Source organism: Ranitomeya variabilis, chromosome 1 (genome assembly GCF_051348905.1).
Source record: "Ranitomeya variabilis isolate aRanVar5 chromosome 1, aRanVar5.hap1, whole genome shotgun sequence".
Classification (NCBI taxonomy): domain Eukaryota; kingdom Metazoa; phylum Chordata; class Amphibia; order Anura; family Dendrobatidae; genus Ranitomeya; species Ranitomeya variabilis.
This window is the reverse complement of record NC_135232.1, coordinates 1,117,917,116-1,117,937,412: the sequence shown is the minus strand read 5'-3', so window position 1 is coordinate 1,117,937,412 and position 20,297 is coordinate 1,117,917,116. Positions and strand designations below refer to the sequence as shown.

At 40.9% G+C, this 20,297-nt stretch overlaps 1 protein-coding gene across 1 annotated transcript in view; it reads right to left on the bottom strand.

Annotated features, from left to right (window-relative positions):
• Positions 1-2,824: 2,824 nt before the first annotated feature.
• The window catches only part of ATOH8 (atonal bHLH transcription factor 8), a 62,005-nt gene continuing 44,532 nt past the window's right edge, over positions 2,825-20,297 (bottom strand). Inside the window, exon 3 of the mRNA XM_077280223.1 lies at positions 2,825-3,424. Within this exon, the coding sequence (XP_077136338.1) occupies positions 3,419-3,424 (6 nt within the window). The 3' untranslated portion in view covers positions 2,825-3,418. The remainder of the gene's footprint in view (positions 3,425-20,297) is intronic.

Genomic DNA, 20,297 nt, shown 5'->3' with positions numbered 1-20,297 from the left:
AGAAATTAAGTGTTAACAAGAAGTTGGACAGGTGTACCTAATAAAGTGGCCAGTGAGTGTACATTACAAGGGAAATCGTCCACTACAGTGATACATTTCACTGCTAGACCCCACAAGCTCTGCTATGCCGGCAGGTACCTGGTGATCATGTGGTCACATGGTCCTAGAAAAGCATCAGAGAGGCCGATCCTTCACTACAAACTATGTAACTTGGAGAACAGAGGACAGAAGCAGTAATAAACCACCTCTGTCTTCTCCTCTTGGTTCCCGGCTGTGAGATCGGACTTGAAGCAGGAGCTTTGACGCCGCTCTGTAAATTTACCAAAGCCATGAACCAATCACCATAAATTTATGATACTTGGTCCCTATGAGGTTGAAGAAAAAGTAAAGGAATTGATTGATAGGTGTGTATGTGCCCTGCTGGGAATCCATACAATAAATGAATTAAACAGTGGCATGCATAAAAGAGTGGGTGCCCCATAGCAAAATATGATCAAATTGGGGTTTTGTTTTGCCACCCAGGACAGAGGGGCTTTGTGTATGTTCCCCTAACCACCCTTCCACAACCTTCAGCCAATTCTACACTTCTTATTTGTTAACCATGGATGCAAAAGGGGTGGCACTCCATTATAGTATTATCACAATGTAGCGGCATGGCAAGCTTGATGGTACATGTGGTAGAGAGTTGTTCTGAGGAGTGCTTCCCTCCGCTAAGCTCTGAGACATTTCCGTGACACAGGTTTAGTACTTTTTCTTCAGTTTATCCCTTTTATTCCATGTAATTATATATACTGTATTGTTTTGTTCCCATTTTGCTAAATCTTTGTATACTTTTCATAAACACTGCCTACCTCTCCAGATTAACTATATCAAATTTAATAGCTCCGTTCCTATTGCTGTGTAAACCGCACCCCTGAAGCCGTACTCTACCTGTACCGGTTGTCCAGTCGGGCTGTATAAACTATTTGTGGTGGCAGCTAGTTCCTTTTGTTATTGTGGAGTTGGCAGTGACCGTATCGGTGTGTATATGTATATATAAATATAGATATTCGAAGGCTTGGAATCGGAGGTGTATATATACCATATGCTCACTGTGAGTTCCCCACAAATGGCCTAGTAGCAGAAACAGTCGCCGCCTTGTCCATCACTCATCAGTCAATTTTGCAATTGTCCTGACAATTGGAGGCAGCGGAGGAGCATCCCCTGACAGTAAAATTCCCAAAACTGGCACCCAATGTTTGGCAATTACACTCACAATTTTGGGTATCTTGCACAACACCAACTATTCCTATATTAGCCTCTTATCTGGACTAAGGAGACCATGAAGAGCATCAGGAGTCCCTCAGATTTTTAAGTTGCGCTCAATTACAATTCAAATTAACCGCAGTGAAATTCTCCCGGTGAACTAGCGTCTACACCGTGAGACTTTTTCTCACTGTGCGAATGGGGATCTCACCGAGGTCACCGCAGTTCATTAGCCCGGCTGGGAACGCAGCCTCAGTGACCGGAGGTAACCTCGATGACATCACCGCTGGTCACTGACGCTGCACTCGCAGCAGCTCATTCACCAGTAGTTCTCAGCCTGGACGGTCGCATCGTGGCACCCTCCACACTGAAAACTATTAATCCTCAGACATGTGAGTGTGGGACAGAACGACCGACAGGTAAGGGATATGGTTGTTTTTAATTTTTGTTTTATTACAGGCGACAAAGGCTTCAATGGAATGGGCATTAGGTGAGTATAACTGTGTTTGTTATTTTTAAATAAAAATTGAAAAGTGTTTTGTTTTATCTGGAATAAAAGTCTTTATTCTGGCTGTATGTTTATTTACCACATAACTATAGGATTAGTAATGGATAGGAGTCCTATAGACACCTCTCCATTACTTAGCCATGAGCTTGATGTCACCTGACAATACAAAGTTGACATCAACCCCACAAATATAAACCCCACTCCCCGGTACCACAGGGCAAGTGGGAATAGCTGGGCAAAGCGCCAGAATTGGCGCATCTAATAGATGCGCCTTTTCTGGGTGGCAGCGGGCTGCTATTTTAAGGCTGAGGGGGTAATATCCATGGCATCTTAACAGCCTGAGAATACCAGCCCCCAGATGTCTGCTTTAGCAAGGCTGGTTGTCAAAAATGGGGGAGGGAGGGGGAATCCCACATCATTTTTAAAAATTATTTATTTAAATAATTTAAAAAGCAGCGTGGGGACCCCTCTATCCTTGATAACCAGCCTTGCTGAAGCTGACAGCTGATGGTTGCAGCCCCCAGCTGTCAGTTTTGCCTGGCTGGTTATCAAAAATACAGGGGAACCCACGCAATTTTTAAAAATTATTTATTTAGAGCGCAGGTGCTGGGTGATAAATGCTCCCATCAGCCACTCCTGCTCTCACTTATTAGTGGCAGCAGGCGTAGGTTGATGGGAGTAGTAGTCTTATTAGCAGTGACCGGAGGTAAACTTTATACCTCAGATTACAGGTGCGGACCCATGTTGTCATTTGACAGCGTGGGAACCACGGCTGTCTGACCGGCAGTAATGATTTTAATGATCAGAAGCAGTGTTTGCCCCGCTGTCTTGCACATGACGGTGTGACAAACACCTGGTGTTTGGGGGGCCGAACCTGAGCAGTAACACGGACTTCCTGGTGAAATCCATGTTCGAGGTCCGTGCCCAAATAGTAGATGTTCGGTATGGATGCTGAACTTTACTGTTCAGATTCACCCATCTCTAATAATGACCAATTCTGTTATATGGTGGACATATATTTTTGACTGCAGTTTGTCCAAGTGTGTGAATAAACAGTGCACACAACCCATGTAGAATAATAGCAATTTATAGTGTATTCAATTGGCAAAAAGCGTCATATTATTATTTCCACTATGATCCATGAAGTCCCATGTAAGTCCTTATCTGGTAAGGACTTTACATAATATCAGATCTGGATCAACATGTGATAAAAACATAAAGTCCATAAAGCAAAGTCTGGTGGAAGCCTCTGGCAGTGAAGCATCATGGCCCGTAAAGGAGAACTCCATTATACACAACGGCAATAAATATAGATTTTGTGTAGGAGCTGAAAAATGAAAAAAATCGGATAACTTGAGGCAATAAAATGACACAAAGCTTTGCAAAATCTTTGGCAAAAGAGCAACAAAAAAAAATCAATCTGGATGTGAAATGAAGTGACAGGAAAATATCCCAGGCCAAGACACGGGTGGTTATGGCGAGATAAATTGCACAGGCTGTAAAGCTGAACGGCAGGTTTTGTTCTCTGTCTTTGTGTCCAAAACTCGAGATCCAGATGTCTTTTTGAGGAGTCTCAGCCAGAAGCTGTCTTCAGGATTTACCATCCGACATTGGCCAGAGAAGAGAGAAGGAACCATCCTGGGAGGGGGCGAGCGGTACCGCACATCACTCCTGGGGGAAAAACAGAATGGTAAAGGGTTAAATATAGGATTCTATCTGTCAGCCAAACTAAGGGCTATCTATCCGGGGAAACACTGAGATATATAATAGATAGATAGATAGATAGATAGATAGATAGATAGATAGATAGATAGATAGATAGATAGATAGATAGATAGATACTGTAGATGATAGATAGATAATAGATAGATAGATAATAGATAGATAATAGATAGATAATAGATAGATAGATAATAGATAGATAGATAGATAGATAATAGATAGCTAGATAGATACTGTAGATGATAGATAGATAATAGATAATCGATAGATAGATAGATAGATAGATAGATAGATAGATAGATAGATATCTATGATGTATCTATTATCTATCTATTATCGATCTATTATCTATCTATTATCTATCTGTACATTATCTATCTATTTATTATCTATCATCTATTATCTATCTATCTATCTATCTATCTATCTATCTATCTATCTATCTATCTATCTATCTATCTACTATCTATTTATCTATTACTGTATCTATCTACTATCTATCTATCTATTTATTTTGTCGCATCTATTATTTCTCTCTCTATCTATGTATCTAGTGTAAGGCCATGACTTCTACAACCTTGTTTTTTCCTAAAAGTTATTTTCACAGTACAATATGACAATATGAGCTTCAGCTCTCTAAATCTCGTCACACGGAGATTAAACAACTAATTTCTAGCCATTACGAGTCTCTTGACTAAACTTTCACTTGAGATTCAGGGTCCTCATCTACTAGCCAAAGCAGACAGGTCCTACAAGGAACTTCTTTCTGGAGGACTCACAACGTCCATGTATTACATGGACAAAGCAAACCTATCTCTGAGAACTGTGCAATGCTCTATTTCGCCTGTGGTGGCGCTGCTGGGGAATTGAGCACTTTCTGTTGGAGGATCCAGCACTTTATGATCGACCATTCCCTCCTTGACTTTATTTTTTTGGTCACTGATTCTCCTACAATTTTTGATGGAGACCTTGGAGCGGCTGATGACGAGGATTGTGCAGAGGAAGCAAGGAATGTAATGTGAAAGGCCGCTGGTGTTGTGTGATCCCAGCGTGTCCTTCTGGGACTGAGACTAGTCATCCATCTCCTGCTGTGAGGTGATGGCCACGAGAAGCCACACGAGCAAACAGCAAGCTTTAAATAGATGTAAAGGAAATCGGCCAAAATATAACCTAAAATGTACCTTTCTCCTCAAGGCCAAGTGCACTGATGGCTTTACTGTGAATTAAACTCCACCAAACCCATCATTTCCCAAAAACACAACCTACACCCATGTAAAAGATTAAAACAGCAGTAAAAAAAGCAAAAAAAATATATATATACAGCAGTGCCATAAAATCTACTATCCCATATTCTCCATAGAGGTCCCTAACAGGGTTGTCCAGTACTTGGACAACCCCCCTGATTCCAGTGATGTGTCACTCATTGGGTTGCCTTCTGTAGTTTTGATAAAATCACTGTTTTATTAGCAGTCCTCCTTATTCTTGAGCTCTGCATAACTCCGCCCTCACCTCTGATTGGCAGTGGTGCACAGGAAGCTGCCAATCAGTGGTGTGGGCGGGATTATACAGAGCTCAGCATTCAGAGATCTGCTGCAGATAAAACAGGGATTTTATCAAAACTGCAGCAAGCAGCTCAGTGACAAATCGCTGGAATCATGATCCCTACATTATACTGCACTCGGATGGGAGATAATCTTTAAATGAAACAGGCCCCTATAGAAAATAAAAGCAGCTTATACTCACCTCCCGGACCAATGCTGTTCTGACAATGTCGGTACCACGTCTGCTGCCACTCACGTGACGTTATTAAGAGGCCGGTGTTCTGTTCAGGGGTCTCATAAGATACAGTAGATGTCACCATGTAAACCCACCATGGGTCAGTATCATCTCCTCCGGAAAACACAGAATCCAGAGAAATAATCCTCCAGGGCTACTTCTATATGACAAACAGGCATCCGACCATAGTGTAAAACAGCAAGGATTGATTGGCTTCAGTATAGTGTACTAATATAGATAAATACATAAAACAATGCTCCAACATCATTTACAAGTCCATAACCCTTGTATGTCTCATTCTTTGCTAGACCCAGGGTTTCGCCCTTCTGGCTTTGTCATGAGCGTGATGTTCTTAGAGCTCTTGAGAAAGCTGGACCTGCGAAACCCGGGGTTGGACAAAATAGGTGTGCTGTTTTATAAGGTTTTAAACGATCTTAAAGCACTGCTTCATTTATGGGGATAAACCATGAATCAATTCTCATTGTTTGACACTACGTCGTCCTATAGAAGGAGCAATGGAGGATTATTCCCCTGGTTGCTGTGTATCATGGAGGAGCTGATACTAATTCATGGTGAGTCAAATGGAGATATTTATCTTATGAGACTCCTGAACGGACTATCAGAACTCCTGACTCTGGTCGTCAGTGGATGCTGAATCTGTAACACCTTATGTTTTGGGTGGTCCAATATTATATTTATTGCTGCAGCCAATCAGCAGCTGTTCACACCTTCCCCGGATATCTGAATCTCTCTAGAGGAAAATGGGGGCGTGGCTTTTCCAGATCTACAGCGACTGGGGGCGGGGCTTTGTCGCTTTACAGGAAGTGGAAGTGTGGCATTGGCTCTCTACAGGAAATGGGGCGGGGCTTTTCCCATCTACAGCGACTGGGGGCGTGACTTTGTTGTTTTACAGGAAGTGGAAGTGCGGCATTGGCTCTCTACAGAAAATGGGGTGGGGCTTTTTCCATCTACAGCGATTGGGGGCGTGACTTTGTTGTTTTACAGGAAGTGGAAGTGGGGCATCGGTGCTGTACAGGAAATGGGGGCGGGGCTTTTTATCTAGTGACTGGGGGCGGGGCTTTGTTGCTTTATAGGAAGTGGAAGTGTGGCATTGGCTCTCTACAGGAAATGGGGGCGGGGCTTTTGTCACTTTACAGGAAGTCGGAGCAAGGCTTTGTCTCTCTGCTCCTGTCCTCCTTCCCGCCAAACTGCATACAGGCATAACAGACGGACAGCTTTCAGCTCTGGGCAGGCAAGCCACTGGATAATGGTAAGAGCCACACGTGGCGGGAATTGAAGCCAAGATAGTTCCAGCACATATAGTACTGGCAGAATACTGATAATGAGAAACTGCACTGCCACTGAAAATAGTGGATGGTAAGATATAGGGTATGAGAATCAAGACAAATCCTGGACATATTAGACTAGTCTGAGCACTATAGGCAGTTTTACTTTGTTGTGGGGGATGAGGACAGTAATTGGTTGTGATAGTAAGCCTGTAACTAAGCAACTGTTTTAGTGCTGAACCAATATGGGAAAGCAGAATTAAATAAATGCCAATGTCTATCATACAGGGAACTATTAGGTGCAGTTTATAATGTTTTTTTCTATCTATAGTTGTTTTTTATTTATTTTTTTCAGTTTTAATTGTCACAAAATGTCATAAAGAAAAAAATGTATTACCAGCAGTTACCAGCAGAGGATGCTGTCTACTATATATCATTTTCATCAGTTTCTTGAATTCATTCATATCATGGCTGTTTACTGTTTGTAGCTCCAGTAACAGCCGACAGAGACGTAACCTCAAGCTCCTCGGCTCCAACGAAAAATCTGCCATGGCCGCCCCCTGCCAAGTCCCATTTATAATAATGGTGTCTTCTCGTGTGGCACACTGCCCTCTGGGGCCCCTTCTTGGACCAGGGTTGGGAGTTATTTCTCCTTCTATAACCCCTAAAGCCATGACTCTATCTACCCTGCTGTTAATGGAGAAATGATGCGAAAGGATTGGGATTTAGATAGACTGGTGTAGACGTCACTTTAATTTACGACAGTCCTGAAAAAGTTATAAATTATTCGTTAGGTCGTAGGTGCCCTTTTATCTTTTTAGTTTTCTTTAAAAAAAAAAGGAAAAAGTGCAGTGGAAAAAGTATGAGAAGCAAAAATATTTTTTGCTGTTGCATGCCACTGCCACTAGGGGAGCTAAGTGTATACAGAGTTATAAAGCTCAATTGCAAAGTGCTCCCCCTAGTGGTGGCCGTAGGTAAAATCAATATGTGAACAAAGACAGCAAAGCAGTGTAGTGGGGTGCCCTCTCCCATAATCACATGGTTTATGGTGAATCAAGAAGAAGGCATATTTAAATAAATATTTTTAGGAGATAAATGTAGGAGACCACCGGCGATCGTGACAACAGGGGTCCCAAAGTCCTGTATGCGGAGGACCAGTGTAAGAATAGGTAACTCTATAAGTTTTATTTGTTTTTTTATTATTTTAACCCCTTCTTCACGACATTTGGGGCAGATTGAATTTTTTCAGATCGGAGCAATTTTGTCAAATTTGAGCAAATTTGACCAAAATTGAGTTTTGGGAGTCGCTTATCTCTAACCTGTGCACTCCTTCCTTTGGGCGATAGCTTTTTGCTCATTTTTTGCTTGTAACGTCTTATGTATAGAATATATCCGCGTTGTGTCTTTGCATCTGCTGCTCCTCTCGGCCATGTTTCATCCCCGTCATCATTCCAGACCCCGCACGTCTGTCTCGCTCATTTGGCACTGCTTGTCCGAGCGGCAGCCTGGTCCTGAGGGAGGTATATACAATATTTGGATTGTCAACCAGCGCCACGAGTGACAGCTCGTCTCAATGGTGCCAATTTGTAGACAGCTGCATCTGTTTTGTGTTCGGGCAGCTGAGTGCTGGAGACGGCAGAGACGCAGACGAGCAGCCTTCCAGCTGCCAGAGATCTGCAGGTTGATCCTCTCTGCCCCAGGCAATATGTTCTAGCATTTACTCGTTTAAAGGGGCTGTCCAGATTTAAAATCTCATTGGGGAATTCTGAGTTATTACAGGGGTGGTCACCGACTGCACACTGGTGCCGTGACCTTTCACGGACCCATGGACTTAGGTAATTTTAATTGGTGACTAAAAATGGACATCTCTCCATGATTTCTTGCAGACTCATGGTCCGCAAAAAACACAGACATGTGAACAGCTCCAAAAATGATTATGAGTACATGGTCTCGCCTACCAAGAACCACTGAACCCAACTATGGTAGATCACTGAACTCCAGGTCCACTTTACTCAGCTCCTGAGGAACTATGACCTTATTTACTGAGAACCCTTAAACCAAACTATTATCCCTAGGCTCATCTAATGTAGACAGACATCAGATAATGGCCTTTGAGTCTATGGAAGATACCGAAGTTCAGTTACTATGAAAGAACCAAAGACCACTAAACCAATCTACTGTGTACCCCAGAGCTCACCTACCAAAAGCCTCTAAATCCAACTCTGCCAAACATCTAAACTGTAACCTTTAGTAAGCTACTTACAACCACTGAGCTCCGCTATGGACAACTAAGCTCATGTCCTGCATCCCTGAACTCAGTTACTCCGGACCTTTTGAACTTATCTACTAATGACCCCTGAACCAAACTCCAGTGAACCTTTGAGCTTACCTACCAACCTCTAAAAGCAACTATGGCAGACCACTAGACTGAAAACTTTAGTCAGCTGCTGATGACCTGAACCAAATTATGCTAGACCTCACTGAACTCTAGGGCCTCTTTAGTCAGCCACTGATGACTTCTAAGCTAAGCCATGGACTGCTAAGCTTGGATCCTCATCCAGTAAATTCAGCTACTTAGGACCTCTTAATTTATCAACTAAGAAATCCTGAATTCAACGACTGTGGAGTCATGAGTTCACTTAACAACCCTTGAACCAAATTATGCTAGACCTTTCTGAACTTTGGGACCCCTTAAGTCAATTATTGAAGACCTCTGAGCTCAGCTATGGTCTACTGAACCTTGATTCTCACCCATTGAATTTGGCTATTGAGGATCTCTGAACCTTATCTACTAAGGCCACCTGAATTCAACTATCCTGGAGTTCTGACCTAACCTTACAAAAACCACTTAACTAAACTATGCTTGACCTCCCTGAACTATAGCACCCCTTTACTCAGATACTGAGGACGACCTCTGAACTTATTTACTAAGGACCTCTGAATCCATCTATTGTGGACCTTTAAGCCCAGCCCATGGACCTCTGAACTCAGCTACCAAAGCTCAGCTACTGAAGACCTGAGATCTCAGTTATTTAGACCCTCTTATTTCCTGAGGTCTTCTAAGGTACCTTCACACGAAGCGACGCTGCAGCGATAGCGACAACGATGCCGATCGCTGCAGCGTCGCTGTTTGATCGCTGGAGAGCTGTCACACAGACCGCTCTCCAGCGACCAACGATGCCGAGGTCCCCGGGTGCAGGGCCGCGCTTAGTAACCCGATGTTTACCCTGGTTACCAGCGTAAAAGTAAAAAAAACAAACAGTACATGCTCACCTGCGCGTCTCCCAGCGTCTGTTTCCTGACACTGACTGAGCTCCGGCCCTAACAGCACAGCGGTGACGTCACCGCTGTGCTTTCACTTTCACTTTAGGGCCGGATCTCAGTCAGAGCAGGAAGCAGACGCTGGGGGACGCGCAGGTGAGTATGTACTGTTTGTTTTTTTTACTTTTACGCTGGTAACCAGGGTAAACATCGGGTTACTAAGCGCGGCCCTGCGCTTAGTAACCCGATGTTTACCCTGGTTACCAGTGTAAAACATCGCTGGTATCGTTGCTTTTGGTGTCAAACACAACGATACACGGCGATCGGACGACCAAATAAAGTTCTGGACTTTATTCAACGACCAGCGACATCACAGCAGGATCCTGATCGCTGCTGCGTGTCAAACTAAACGATACCGCTAGTGAGGACGCTGCAACGTCACGGATCGCTAGTGATATCGTTTAGTGTGACGGTACCTTAAACTTAAGTACTGTACACCTGTGAACCCAACTAATTCAGTCACCTGGGAGAATGCTTTAGAGTCGTTCAGCCTGGAATCCAGATTCAGCAGCTTCCTTAAAGAAGTTGCCCATTACTTGGACAACGTCTTGTCACATACCCCTCGCTTTGGCCCCCATGAAATAATAAAACTTATATGCACCTCCCGCACTGGTGTCATTCATGCGGTGTTGGCACTCGTAGTCCAGGGGGCTGTACTGTTGTTGTGAAACGTGACCCCGGCACCCAATCAGTGCCGGTATCACTGTCCCAGCCTCCTGTCGAAGAGGAAGTCCGAGAAAATCTGAGCTCTCTGTAGTCACAACAAACCAATAGTAAGGTAAAAACGTAGGTTTGTTGTCAACGCATTTCAGAGTCCACCGACTCCTTGTTTAGGACAACCATACATGGACAACCTGGTCCTGAAGGAGTCAGTGGACTGTGAAACGCGTCAACAATAAACCTACATTTTTACCTTACTACTGGCTTGTCATGACTCCAGAGAGTGAAGAATAACTTCCACTCCCGACACTTTATTCTTGTATGTGTACAAGTGTGTAAGATCATATGTGATCCATATGTCTCATAGCGATCTTGTGGAGCCCAGATTATAGACTATGTGAGTATATACTGTGATCACGAATGACTAATTAGATGTAAGATGTGATAAAGGTGAAATTTCGCTTAGGACAATAAACAAACTACCGTAGTTGTAGATAAGTCAGTCTTCAAACTCAGATCTGCAGAATGGCTAATCAATACGTTTCTTCCATTGTATGTCCTACATTTCCTGTATTATAAACTATTGCTGCACCTTTAATTATTCGGCATCCATTTGCCTGTCAGCCCCAGCAGCTGCTAAACATAACTTTATCTTTGATCAAGTGTCTTATAAATCCCCTAAGATTTGTTGTAACTTCACTGGTTGTTTTTTCTGAAAAGCGTGAGGATTAAGAGCTTACCATGTTATTTCTTTGGAGACTTCAAAAAATGACTATACTCTACTGATCCGGTTTGGCATATGTCTAAATATTTATGAGACAGGTTACATGTACTCTTCTCAAGTGTGAGCAAAGTCTGCCCCATGTACAAAAATATAACTACTATAATACTGCCCCATATACAAAAATATAACTACTATAATACTGCCCCATGAGCAAAACTATAACAACTATAATACTGCCCCATGAGCAAAAATATAACTATTATAATACTGCCCCATGAGCAAAAATATAACTACTATAATACTGCCCCTATGTACAAGAATATAACTACTATAATACTGCTCCTATGCACAAGACTATAACTACTATAATACTGCCCCATATACAAAAATATAACTACTATAATACTGCCACATGTACAAAAATATAACAACTATAATACTTAACTCAATGCACAAAAATCTACAGTTAGGTCAACAAATATTTGGACAGTGACACAAGATTTGGCATTTTAGCTTTTTACCAAAACATATCCAAGATCCAGGGATTTAATCAATATGGGCTTAAAGTGCAGACTTGCAGTTTTGATTTGAGGGAATTCACATCTTAATTGGAGTAAAGGTTTAGGAATTACAGCTCTTTAATATGTCGCTGCGTCTTTTTAAAGGGAGCAAAATTAATTGGACAATTATCTGAAAAGCTCTTTCATGGACTGCATGGGCTTTTCCGTACTTGATCCATCATCAATTAAGCAGGTAAAAGGTCTAGAGCTGATTCCAAGTGTGACATTTGCATTTGGTAGCTATTGCTGTGAACCCACAAAATACGGTCAAAGGAGATCTTAATGAAAGAGAAACAGAACTTCATTAAGCTGAAAAAAAAAGAAGAAATCCATCAGAGAGAAAGCAGAAATGTTAGTAGTGGCCAAATCCACAGTTTGGTACATTCTGAAAAAAAAGCCTGCACTGGTGAGCTTGGGAACTCAAAAAAGCCTGTAAATCCATGAAAGACAACAGTGGTGGATGATACGCAGATTCCTTTCCATGGTGAAGAAAAACCCCTTCACAACATTCACTCAAGTGAAGAAGACCCTCAAGGAAGTAGGTGTTTCACTATTTACGTCTACCATACAAAGAAGACTTCATGAGAGCAAATACAGAGGGGTCACCACAAGGTGGAAACAATTAATCAGCTTTAAAAATAGAAAGACTAGACTTGGCCAAAAAACACCTAAAGAAGCCGCCCAGTTCTGGAAAATGAAAAACGTGGCCCTCAGCAAAGCCATGGGCGGAGTGACGCATGAATTGGTTTGTAGGGCAAGCAGAGGTTAAAATAAATATGTGAAGAAGGAGGGCTCTGTGGGGTCAAAAGTTTAGAGGGGCTGGACAGTAAGGAGGGGATGAATACAGTTCAGCAGGGTTTATCTGTCTGAGATGGAGTGGGGGCTAGCAATCGGTACAAGGCACCAAGAGCAAAGGTCCCACCCTCCCGCCCTTTAATTTAGGGGTTCAAGTAAGGTAAAATATCAAAATGTTGGATGATGATATCAGTGGGTCATTTTGGCCAGCGGTGGTGATCAGGGCTTTGGAGTCGGAGTCGTGGAGTCGGGAGTCAGAGCCCATTATGGTGGAGTCATGGAAATTGAGGAGTCGGAGTTGGAGGTTTGGCTTACCGACTACACAGCCCTGGTGGTGATTGGGATCTTGGAGTTGGTGGCAAAATTGTGGTGGGGGGTGGTACATCAGGTGGATGGTAACCTCCCCTTGATATTTGGATTTTGGTTAATTGCTGGGCGAAGTTTGGGACTCTACAGGGTGGGGTTTCTGGGAGTCGGTGTTATGGAAAAGGTAGACGCGGCTGGGGGTTAATTGTTATTTGCTGGTTTCCGTCAGGTTTTAGTGCTCCAAGAACCTCCTTACTGAAAGTTATTTATTCTAATGTTTGTTAATAAAAGGTCGACTTGGCCAATATATCCAAAGAAAAAGGTGTTACGAGTATTCTTTTGGGAAGGGGGATGTTAAGTCGGAGCAGGGCGGTGTTGTAAAAGGGTGGGGTTGGTATAAAAAAGGGACAGTTGTAAGGAAGCCTCTGCAATACCACAGTCAAGCAAAACTAAGATGAACTTGTACTAGAATGATGGAAAGAAGAAAGTATGGAGAAGGCTTGGAGCGGCTCATGGTCCAAAGCACAGCACACCCTCTGTGACACATGGTGGAGGCAGTGTGATGGCTTGGGCATGCATGGCTTCCAATGGCACCGGGTCACTAGTGATAGTTGATGATGTGACTGAAGACAGAAGCAGCCGGATGAATTCTGGAGTGTACAGGGATCTACGTTCTGCTCAGATTCAACCAAGTGCAGCAAGGATGATTGGACGGCGCTTCACAACACAGATGGACAATGACCCAAAATATTTTGCGAATGCAAAAAAGCTAAATATTCTGCAATGGCCGAGTCATCACCAGATCTCAGCCCCATCCAGCAGCATTTCACATGCTTAAGTCATAACTTAAAACAGAAAAACCCACAAACAAGAAACAACTGAAGTCAGCTGCAGTAAAGGCCTGGCAAAGCATCACAAAGGAGGAAACCCGGCGTTTGGTGACGTCCATGGCTTCCAGATTTCAGGCAGTCATTGCCAGCAAAGGATTCTCTACAAATTATTAAAAATTAACATTTTATTTATGGGAAACTTAATTTGACCAATTACTTTTGAGTCTCTGAAATGAGGAGGCTTTGCATAAAAATGGTTACAATTCCTATGTACAAAAATATAACTACTATAGTACTGCTCCTATATACAAGAATATAACTACTATAATACTGCTCCTATGTACAATAATATAACTATTATAGTACTGCTCCTATATACAAGAATGTAACTACTATAATACTGCCCCTATGTACAAGAATATAGCTACTATAATACTGCTCCTATGTACAAGAATATAACTACTATAATACTGCTCCTATGTACAAGAATATAACTACTATAATACTGCCCCCTATGAACAAGAATATAACTACTATAATACTGCCCCTATGTACAAGAATATAACTACTATAATACTGCTCCTATCTACAAGAATATAGCTACTATAATACTGCTCCTATGTACAAGAATATAACTACTATAATACTGCCCCCTATGAACAAGAATATAACTACTATAATACTGCCCCTATGTACAAGAATATAACTACTATAATACTGCTCCTATGTACAAGAATATAACTACTATAATACTGCCCCTATGTACAAGAATATAACTACTATAATACTGACCCTATCTGCAAGAATATAACTACTATAATACTACTCCTATGTACAAGAATATAACTACTATAATACTGTCCTTTATGTACAAGAATATAATTACTATAATACTGCCCCCTATGTACAAGAATATAACTACTATAATACTACTCCTATGTACAAGAATATAACTACTATAATACTGTCCTTTATGTACAAGAATATAACTACTATAACACTGCTCCTATGTACAAGAATATAACCACTATAATACTGCCCCTATGTACAAGAATATAACTACTATAATACTGCCCCCTATGTACAAGAATATAACTACTATAATACTGCTCCCTATGTACAAGAATATAACTACTATAATACTGCTCCTATGTACAAGAATATAACTACTATAATACTGCTCCCTATGTACAAGAATATAACTACTATAATACTGCTCCTATGTACAAGAATATAACTACTATAATACTGCCCCTATGTACAAGAATATAACTACTATAATACTGCTCCCTATGTACAAGAATATAATTACTATAATACTGCCGCTATGTACAATAATATAACTACTATAATACTACTCCTATGTACAAGAATATAACTACTATAATACTGTCCTTTATGTACAAGAATATAATTACTATAATACTGCCCCTATGTACAAGAATATAACTACTATAATACTGCTCCTATGTACAAGAATATAACTACTATAATACTGCCCCCTGTGTACAAGAATATAACTACTATAATACTGCTTCTATGTACAAGAATATAACTACTATAATACTGTTCCTATATACAAGAATATAACTACTATAATACTGTCCCCTATGTACAAGAATATAACTACTATAATACTGCTCCTATGTACAAGAATATAACTACTATAATACTGCCCCTATGTACAAGAGTATAACTACTATAATATTGCCCCCTGTGTACAAGAATATAACTACTATAATACTGCTTCTATGTACAAGAATATAACTACTATAATACTGTTCCTATATACAAGAATATAACTACTATAATACTGTCCCCTATGTACAAGAATATAACTACTATAATACTGCTCCTATGTACAAGAATATAACTACTATAATACTGCCCCTATGTACAAGAATATAACTACTATAATACTGCCCCCTATGTACAAGAATATAACTACTATAATACTGCTCCCTATGTACAAGAATATAACTACTATAATACTGCTCCTATGTACAAGAATATAACTACTATAATACTGCTCCCTATGTACAAGAATATAACTACTATAATACTGCTCCTATGTACAAGAATATAACTACTATAATACTGCCACTATGTACAAGAATATAACTACTATAATACTGCTCCCTATGTACAAGAATATAATTACTATAATACTGCCGCTATGTACAATAATATAACTACTATAATACTACTCCTATGTACAAGAATATAACTACTATAATACTGTCCTTTATGTACAAGAATATAATTACTATAATACTGCCCCTATGTACAAGAATATAACTACTATAATACTGCTCCTATGTACAAGAATATAACTACTATAATACTGCCCCCTGTGTACAAGAATATAACTACTATAATACTGCTTCTATGTACAAGAATATAACTACTATAATACTGTTCCTATATACAAGAATATAACTACTATAATACTGCCCCATGTACAAGAATATAACTGCTATAATACTGCCCCTATGTACAAGAATATAACTGCTATAATACTGTCCCCTATGTACAAGAATATAACTACTATAATACTGTTCCTATATACAAGAATATAACTACTACAATACTGCTCCTATGTACAAGAATATAACTACTATAATACTGCCCCTATGTACAAGAGTATAACTACTATAATATTGCCCCTATGTACAAGAATATAACTGCTATAATACTGTCCCCTATGTACAAGAATATAACTACTATAATACTGCTCCTATGTACAAGAATATAACCACTATAATACTGCCCCTATGTACAGGAATATAACTACTATAATACTGCCCCCTATGTACAAGAATATAACTACTATAATACTGTCCCTATGTACAAGAATATAACTACTATAATACTGCTCCTATGTACAAGAATATAACTACTATAATACTGCTCCTATGTACAAGAATATAACTACTATAATACTGCTCCTATGTACAAGAATATAACCACTATAATACTGCCCCTATGTACAAGAATATAACTACTATAATACTGCCCCCTATGTACAAGAATATAACTACTATAATACTGCTCCCTATGTACAAGAATATAACTACTATAATACTGCTCCTATGTACAAGAATATAACTACTATAATACTGCTCCCTATGTACAAGAATATAACTACTATAATACTGCTCCTATGTACAAGAATATAACTACTATAATACTGCCCCTATGTACAAGAATATAACTACTATAATACTGCTCCCTATGTACAAGAATATAATTACTATAATACTGCCGCTATGTACAATAATATAACTACTATAATACTACTCCTATGTACAAGAATATAACTACTATAATACTGTCCTTTATGTACAAGAATATAATTACTATAATACTGCCCCTATGTACAAGAATATAACTACTATAATACTGCTCCTATGTACAAGAATATAACTACTATAATACTGCCCCCTGTGTACAAGAATATAACTACTATAATACTGCTTCTATGTACAAGAATATAACTACTATAATACTGTTCCTATATACAAGAATATAACTACTATAATACTGTCCCCTATGTACAAGAATATAACTACTATAATACTGCTCCTATGTACAAGAATATAACTACTATAATACTGCCCCCTGTGTACAAGAATATAACTACTATAATACTGCTTCTATGTACAAGAATATAACTACTATAATACTGTTCCTATATACAAGAATATAACTACTATAATACTGTCCCCTATGTACAAGAGTATAACTACTATAATATTGCCCCTATGTACAAGAATATAACTACTATAATACTGCCCCTATGTACAGGAATATAACTACTATAATACTGTCCCCTATGTACAAGAATATAACTACTATAATACTGCCCCTATGTACAAGAATATAACTACTATAATACTGCTCCTATGTACAAGAATATAACTACTATAATACTGCTGCTATGTACAAGAATATAACTACTATAATACTGCTCCTATGTACAAGAATATAACTACTATAATACTGCCCCTATGTACAAGAATATAACTACTATAATACTGCCCCTGTGTACAAGAATATAACTACTATAATACTGCCCCTGTGTACAAGAATATAACTACTATAATACTGCCCCTATGTACAAGAATATAAATACTATAATACTGCCCCTATGTACAAGAATATAATTACTATAATACTGCCCCTATGTACAAGAATATAACTACTATAATACTGCCCCTATGTACAAGAATATAACTACCGGTACTATAATACTGCTCCTATGTACAAGAATATAACTACTATAATACTGCTCCTATGTACAAGAATATAACTACTATAATACTGCTCCTATGTACAAGAATATAACTACTATAATACTGCCCCTATGTACAAGAATATAACTACTATAATACTGCCCCTGTGTACAAGAATATAACTACTATAATACTGCCCCTGTGTACAAGAATATAACTACTATAATACTGCCCCTATGTACAAGAATATAAATACTATAATACTGCTCCTATGTACAAGAATATAATTACTATAATACTGCCCCTATGTACAAGAATATAACTACTATAATACTGCCCCTATGTACAAGAATATAACTACCGGTACTATAATACTGCTCCCTATGTACAAGAATATAACTACTATAATACTGCTCCTATGCACAAGAATATAACTACCGGTACTATAATACTGCTCCTATGTACAAGAATATAACTACTATAATACTGCCTCTATGTACAAGAATATAACTACTATAATACTGCCCCTATGTACAAGAATATAACTACTATAATACTGCCCCTATGTACAAGAATATAACTACTATAATACTGCCCCCTATGTACAAGAATATAACTACTATAATACTGCTCCTATGTACAAGAATATAACTACCGGTACTATAATACTGCTCCTATGTACAAGAATATAACTACTATAATACTGCACCTATGTACAACAATATCTATATCTATGAGGCATGATATAGCATGATTACTTGCTATTCCCGCCCCCTGCACAGTAGCTCTGCCCCCACCACATCACCACACATAATCCCGCCCCCACCCCATTACCACACACAATCCCGCTCCTCCACCACATCATCACACATAATACCGCACACCCAAACCACATCACCACACATAATCCCGCCCCCCACGACATTACCACACATAATCCCGCCCCCCCACCCCCCACCACATCATCACACATAATATCGCGCCCCCCCACCACATTACCACACATAATCCCGCCCCCCAACACAAATAATCCCGCCCCCCACGACATTACCACACATAAGCCCATCCCCCCACCACATTACCACACATAATCCCGCCCCCACCACATTACCACACATAATCCCGCCCCCACCACATTACCACACATAATCCCGCCCCCACAATACCACACATAATCCCACCCCCCACCACATTACTACACATAATCCCGCCCCCCACCACAGTACCACACATGATCCCGCCCCCCACCACATTACCACACATGATCCCGCCCCCCACCACATTACCACACATAATTCCACCCAACACCACATTACCACACGTAATCCCGCCCCCCCACCACATTACCACATAATCCCGCCCCCAACACATTACCACACATAATCCCGCCCCCCACCACATTACCACATAATCCCGCCCCCAACCACATTACTACAGATAATCCCGCCCCCCACCACATTACCACACATAATCCCACCCCTTACCACATTACCACACATAATCCCACATCACCACACATAATCCCGCCCCCCACCACATCACCACACATACACCCGCCCCCCACCACATCACCACACATAATCCCGCCCCCTCCACATCACCACACATAATAATTACTACTACTTAATCCGGCCCCCCACCACATTACCACACATAATGCAGGCCCCCCACTACATTACCACACATAATACCGCCCCCCCACCACATCACCACACACAATCCAGCCCGCCCACCACATCACCACACATAATCCCGCCCCCCCACCACATCACCACACAAAATCCCACCCCCACATTACCACAAATAATCCCACCCCTTACCACATTACCACACATAATCCCTCCCCCACCACATTACCACACATAATCCCGCCCCCCACCACATTACCACACATAATCCTGCACCCCCACCATCACCACACATAAAAAATATCACCACACATAATCCCGCCCCCCCACCCCATCACCACACTTAATCCCGCCCCCCACCCCATCACCACACATAATCCCGCCCCCCACCCCATCACCACACGTAATCCCGCCCCCCACCCCATCACCACACGTAATCCCGCCCCCCACCCCATCACCACACATAATCCCGCCCCCACCACATCACCACATATAATCCCACCCCCCACCCCATCACCACACATACACCCGCCCCCACCACATCACCACACATAATCCCGCCCCCACCACACCGCCACACATAATCCAGCCCGCCTACCACATCACCACACATAATCCCGCCCCCCACCACATCACCACACATAATCCCTCCCCCACCACATTACCACACATAATCCCGCCCCCACCACATTACCACACAT